The sequence below is a fragment of the Nicotiana sylvestris genome, chromosome 1, assembly GCF_000393655.2.
Source record: "Nicotiana sylvestris chromosome 1, ASM39365v2, whole genome shotgun sequence".
Taxonomy (NCBI): Eukaryota; Viridiplantae; Streptophyta; class Magnoliopsida; order Solanales; family Solanaceae; genus Nicotiana; species Nicotiana sylvestris.
The window spans coordinates 65,909,880-65,916,813 of record NC_091057.1 but is presented as its reverse complement, the minus strand read 5'-3'; the positions used below and the strand labels follow the sequence as shown (position 1 = coordinate 65,916,813).

At 43.1% G+C, this 6,934-nt stretch overlaps 1 protein-coding gene across 1 annotated transcript; it reads right to left on the bottom strand.

The window, feature by feature from the left end:
- Positions 1-675: 675 nt before the first annotated feature.
- On the bottom strand, positions 676-1,583 carry LOC138870842 (uncharacterized). Its single transcript, XM_070148682.1, has 2 exons — positions 1,291-1,583; positions 676-916 (listed from the first exon to the last, which is right to left on the bottom strand). The coding sequence occupies exons 1-2, from the start codon at positions 1,581-1,583 to the stop codon at positions 676-678; spliced, it is 534 nt and encodes a 177-aa protein (XP_070004783.1).
- Positions 1,584-6,934: the final 5,351 nt, after the last annotated feature.

Here is a 6,934-nt window from a genome sequence, read left to right as displayed (position 1 = left end):
TTGCAGCGTTGTGATTATTGGGAGCATTGTGACATATGGGACATCACTGTGTGTGCAGATAGCAAATGTTGGCAAGTGCAATGGTTTAAAGAGTCGTATTCTTGAACAATGTTTGTTCCATAGGCGTACAATATATTTAATGATTTCGCAATCCTAGTGCCTGCATTCAAAGAAAAATCGTGAGTTTTACAGGGGGAAGGTTAGTTCGTATCCCCGCTGGCTTTGCTTGACTCGTTCGGCTCTGATCTGGTGATAGTGTCTGTATTATTGGGGTAGCGTTGCTAAACAAATTAGTTTCAATAATAATCATGCGTGATTTTGTAAAAGTATGACATAAATGTATAATTAAAAATAGCTTTTAGATGAACCGCTGACTGTGACGTAGCTCGAGACATTGCAACCTCTCCTGCTGCAGAATTTTGAGGGTCCTCCTCAAAATTCTGTCCCAGTTTGATGGGTTGATGTTTTTGATTGTTGCTTGTGCGGCGATCGGCTGAAATTACTTAGGAATTTTGAGGGTCCTCTTCAAAATTCTGCCCCAGTTTCCAATTACGGGGGAAAATGAAATTTTTATTGAATTATGATCGAATCCATAGGGCTGCCTACGTATCTCCTCTTAAACGGGAATCAGGTGAGGCATAGTTCAATTTACATCATATAAGGAAAGCATAAAGATTATACATAGTAATGCTTAACTGCATCTGAATTGATCGGCTTTGGCCAGACTTCTCCGTCCATCTCTACAAGTATGAGGGCTCCTCCTATCAAAACCCGATGACCCATGTATAGACTCTGCCATTTGGGAGAGAACTTCCCTTTTGCTTCATCTTGATGAGGAAAAATTTCCTTAACGCAGTTGCCCCGGTGTGAAATGTCTTGGCTTGACTCTTTTGTTGAAGGCTCTGGACATTCTGTTCTGGTAAAGTTGACCATAACAGACTGCATTCACTCTCTTTCCTTCTATAAGGGCTAGTTGCTCATAACAACTTTTCACCCACTCTGTGTTAACGAGCTCAACTTCTTGTATGATCCTTAGGGAATGAATTTCTACCTCAGCGGGAATGACAGCCTCTGTACCGTAAACCAGCATATAGGGGGTTGCCCCGGTTGATGTTCGGACTTTGGTACGATACTCCAAAAGAGCAAATGATAACTTCTCGTGCTACTGTTTATGTTTCTCTATCATTTTCCTCAATATCTTCTTGATATTCTTGTTGGCGGCTTCTACAACTCCATTCATCTGAGGCTTAGCCTATGGAATTCTTGTGTTTGATCATGAAAGTTTCACACATAGCTTTCATCAAGTCGTTGTTGAGGTTGGAGCCATTATCAGTAATGATTAATTCTGGAATTCTGAGTCGACAAATAATGCGGTCGCGGACAAAGTCTGCCATGACTTTCTTAGTCATTGCTTTGTAAGATGCTGCTTCGACCCATTTGGTCAAATAGTAGATGGCTACCAGGATAAACCTGTGTCCATTGGAAATGGCAGGCTCAACTGGTTTAATAATGTCCATTCCCCAGGCGGCAAACGGCCACGGTGAGCTTGTTGTGTGAAGCTCGCTTGGAGGTACCTTTATCATGTCTGCATATATCTGATAGCGGTGGCATTTCCGGACATACTACATACAGTCTGTTTCCATAGTCATCCAAAAGTAACCAGCCCGGAGTACCTTCTTTGCTAAGACAAAGTCGTTCATATATGGGCCATAGGTCCCAGCATGAATTTCCTCTAGTAGCCTGGATGCTTCCTTTGTATCGACTCATCTCAAATAATCCCAAATCGGGAGTCCTCCTATACAGGATTCCTCCGCTGTGAAAGAAGTAGTTGGACAATATCTGAAGTGTGCGGTTTCTGAGTAGGATTAGCAAGCTTCGGGTACTCTCCTTTTGCCAAATATTCCTTGATATCATGAAACCAGGGCTTTCCGCCTACTTCCTCTTCAATATAGGCACAGTAAGTTGGCTGATTGTGGACTTTCACCGGAATATGATCAATGAAATTCTTGTCGAGATGCTGTATCATAGATGATAGGGTAGCCAATGCATCGGCGAACTCATTCTGGATTCTGGGGACATGCTGGAATTCCGTCTTCGTGAACCTCTTTCTCAATTACTGTACATAATGTAGATATAGGATTATCTTGGAGTTCTTAGTTGTCTATTCTCCTCGTACCTGATGTATAAGTAAGTCTGAATCTCCAATTACTAGCAGCTCTTAAACGTTCATGTCAATGGCCATTTTGAGCCCCAAGATGTAGGCTTCATACTCGGCCATATTGTTGGTGCAGGGGAACTTAAATTTGGCAAACACCGGATAATGCTGACCGGTTTCTGATATTAGGACTACTCCTATGCCAACTCCTTTGAAGTTTGCTGCTCCATCGAAGAACATTATCCAATCGTCATAGGATTCTGCAATGTCTTCTCCTATGAATGATACCTCTTCGTTAGGAAAATACATTTTCAGGGGTTCGTATCCTCTATCCACAGGGTTTTCAGTAAGGTGGTCTATCAGTGTTTGTCCCTTGACCACTTTCTAAGTTACGTAAATAATGTCGAAATCACTCAACAAGATTTTCCACTTGGATAGCTTGCCAGTGGGCATGGGCTTCTGAAAGATGTACATCAAAGGATCCATCCTTGATATGAGATATGTAGTATTGGCGCAGAAGTAATGTCTCAGCTTCTGCACTACCCAAGGTAAAGCACAATAGGTACGTTCCAATAGAGAATATCGGGCCTCTTACGGGGTGAACTTCTTACTAAGATAATAAATGGCTTGCTACTTCCTCCCTATTTCATCGTGCTTCCCCAGAACGCAACCGAAAGCTCCATCTAACACTGCAAGGTAGAGTAATATGGGTCTACCTGGCTCGAGCGGGACTAAGATTGGTGGTGTTGACATGTACTCCTTGATTTTGTCGAAGACCTTTTGGTAATCATCAGTCCATTTGGTGGCGGCGTACTTCTTCAACATCTTAAAGATTGGCTCATAGATAACTATAGATTGTGCTATGAATCGGCTAATGTAGTTATGCCTTCCCAAGAAACTCATCACATCCTTCTTGTTCTTTGGCGGTGGCAGTTCCTGAATAGATTTGACTTTCGATGGATCCAGTTCTATTCCTCGTCGCCTCATAATAAACCCAAGCAATTTCCTAGCAGGAACTCCAAATGCGCACTTTGCGGGCTTCAGTTTCAGGTTGTATCTCTGTAGTCTATTGAAGAACTTCCTCGGATTTTCTATGTGGTCAGTGGCCTTCTTGGATTTGATAATAACATCATCCACATATACCTTTATCTCCTTGTGTATCATATCATGGAAGATGGTAGTCATGGCCCTTATGTAGGTGGCCCCTGCATTCTTCAGGTCGAATGGCATCGTCTTGTAACAGTACACTCCCCACGGCGTAATGAAAACCGTTTTCTCAGCATTTTTCTCATACATCCAAATCTAATGATAACTAGTGAAGCAATCTATGAATGATTATAACTCATGCTTGGTGCAATTGTCAATCAGGATGTGTATATTTGGCAAAGGGAAGTCGTCTTTCGGACTGGTCCGGTTGAGATCCTGGTAGTCTACACACACTCAGACCTTCCCATCCTTCTTTGGCACTTGCACAATGTTGGCCAACCATGTCGGGTATTCTACTACCCTGAGAACCTTAGCTTTGATCTGCTTGATGACTTCTTCCTTGATTTTCAAACTCATATCAGGCTTGAACTATCTAAGCTTTTGCTTTACCGATGGACACATTGGATCGGTTGGCAGTATGTGAGCCACAATAGACATACTCAGACCATTCATGTCATGATACGACCAGGCGAATATGTCCTCATACTCCTTTAGAAATTCTGAGTTGATTCGTGTTTCAGTTAAAGTTTTCTGCATCCGCCAGATTGACAATTTCGGTCTCATTCAGGTTGAACTTAGGTCTGTTCTCAAAGTTCTCAACTTCTTTGACAATCTCGTCAGGTATGTCATCTTCCTCTGAATCAATGTCCGTCTGTTGTGTTGTCTCATTACATGTCACAACCATTGGTTCATCAAGACAAGTAATAGTAATGCTATATATATAAATTAATGAGAGAAAACGATAGCAATAAGTATTGATTCATGAGAAAAGTCAAAATGCTTTTGATAAATTGAATAATTATTTTGAACATTGAAGATCTTATTATAGAAATTGAAAAATGCGAAAAGGAAACAGTGAATAATGTTTGTTTTAGCCTTGCTACCCCGAGGCTCGTTGGGCTTTGGTTGTCCTGATAGTCCAGTTCTTGAGATGTGACCTTTTGCTCACATCCTATATGGAAGGGCCTTCCTCCACCTCCTCCTCGAGAATAACGCAACAATCCATATCATTATCCTCTAGAAAAAAGTTTGTCACTGCTGCAAGTGCCTCTTCTTCATTTGACCTATAAATAATGTGAGCCTATTGGAAAGTCGGCTCCAGATGCGGTATTGGTTGCTCTAGTGGGCAGCAAGGACCGCACCATGGTGGCGACCAGTTATTGAATTCTTCCCAGGTGTATTCATATCCCAAACCGAAGGTAGTGCCATGTTTCTTGAGTTGTATGGGTTTAGAGATTCCTTGGAGGTTCTTGCCAAGCCCTTTGCTAGGTTCGTACCCACTCCAACTCAGTATACTCTCGATTTTGTTATCCCACCATTTGTCTTTGTCGATAGCATTGACCTGCTCAATATGGTGGTAAGTTTCTCCACCCAGCTTCCTTCTTCCCTCAATTGCTGGAATGGTCTGGCGACTGTATATAGGGTTGCTACTGTCGTTGTGAATGATCACTTCCTGGTGATTTCATTAATACTTTACTACCTAATGCAGCATTAATGCTACGGCCCCAACAACATGAATCCACAGTCGGCCTAGCAGCAAGTTGTAAGACGCTGGTACATCTATCACCTAGAAATCAACCTCGAACCAGGTTGGTCCCATCTGCAGGCATAGACTAATCTCTCCAATGGTGGACCTCTAAGAACCATCTAAGGCTTTCACATTGATTGTTCCATCCTTTATCTCATGCAACCCTTTACCCAACTTCTTGAGTGTTACCAGTGGACAAATGTTAAGACTGGAACCTCCATCGATTACGATTCTGGTGATGAAATAATCTTCACATTGCATGGTGATGTGCATTGCCTTGTTGTGTCCCATCCCTTCAGGTGGCAGCTCGTCTTCATGAAAGGTGATCTTATGGCTTTCCAGGACTTGTCCTACCATATTGGTCATTTCCCCGCTGGTGATGTTACTTGGTACGTATGCTTTATTTAGCACCATTAACAAAGCATTCTTGTGCGTCTCAGAATTTTGCAGCAAAGAGAGAATGGATATTTGTGCTGGCATCTTGTTCAACTGGTCGATGACCGAATATTCCTTAGACTGTATTTTCCTCCAAAGGTCATCTGGACCTGTCTCAATGAGGGCGGCCGATTGGAGGCCTGCTTACTTGAATCTACCAGATGTTCAGGAGTATAGACTCTACCAGTTCTTGTCATACCCTGTGTTGCGATAATTTTTTCAAACTTGACCTTACCCTTCTTTCTCGCCTCGGCTTTATAGTCCTATGGTGTAGCATTTGTATAGAATGGTGACATGGTTGACATCGCCACTGGGATCGGTGCGGCTATCCTCACTTCGAATGGAACATGTTCCTTGGGTGGCAAGACTGCAACCTCAAATGGTGCGGGTGCATTTGCCGGAGACACAAATTCAACCTTAATTGGTGCCGGTGTCTTTGCGGGTGGCGCTGCTTCAAACTCAAAAGGTATAGACATATTCACCTCAGCATCCTCGGATGGTTGGATCTAGACTATGACTAGATTAAGAGTAATTGTTGGTTTTTTTGGGTCATCACCTTCTACGATCAAACCGATTGATCCCTCGGGATCCCAGTCATCTTCTATTCCAATCATGTGGATACCTCCACCCTTATGGTCTAGCAGAGGGTTGTTGCGGATATTCGGAGCGGGTTCATTTTCCACAATGATCTTGTTATCAATCAAAGATTGTATCTTATCTTTCAAGGAGCGGCATTCATCGATGGTGTGCCCTTCATGCTGGAGTGGTATGCACAGGACTTATTTGGGTAAACCAACTGAGAAGGATTCTCCAGGGTTGCACAAGGGATGGGGGTGACATAACCAATAGCTTTGAGCTTATCATACAACTGGTCGATGGGTTCAACGATGGCGGTATATTGTTTTGGAGGTCTGCGATCAAAATTAGGTCAGGGTCTAGAGAAATTTTGGCGTGTAGGGGGCGATTGATATTGGGATGGTTGAGCATTATACGTTTGGTGGACATGAGCAGGTTGGGAGTATCTGGGTGAGGTAGGTTGGCATGTATGAGGTGGAGGTGACTGATAAGTTGGTGGCGGAGCTTAGTACGAGGGTGGGGGTGCTTGGTAATTTGGGGTTGGTTGGTATGTGAGTGGAGGTGTTGGGTAAGCTTGGTATTTGAGGGGAGACTTGGTCCTTAGTGCAACCATCATGGCCCCTACGTCCCTTTTCCTGGACACACCACCGGACTTTAAAGCCTTATTTGCAGCTTGCAAGGCCTCAAAATTTGTAACCATACCACTTTTAATATCTTCTTCAATTTTTCCACCCAACTTGATAATGTCAGAGAACTTGTCGTTCCCAATCATCATCAGCCATTCATAATATTGCGGGTCCTGAGTCCGGACAAAGAACTTGATCATTTGCTCCTCTTCTAAGGCAGGTCTGACCTTAGCAGCTTCGGACCTCCAGTGAGTAGCATACTCGCGAAACGTCTCTGTGGTTTTCTTCTTCAAATTTTGGATATAGAACACGTCTGGTGCGTTCTCTGTATTAAACCTAAATCTATCCATAAAGTTAGACGCCATGCCTACCCAGCTTGACCACTTCTTGGGATCTTGGCTGATGTAC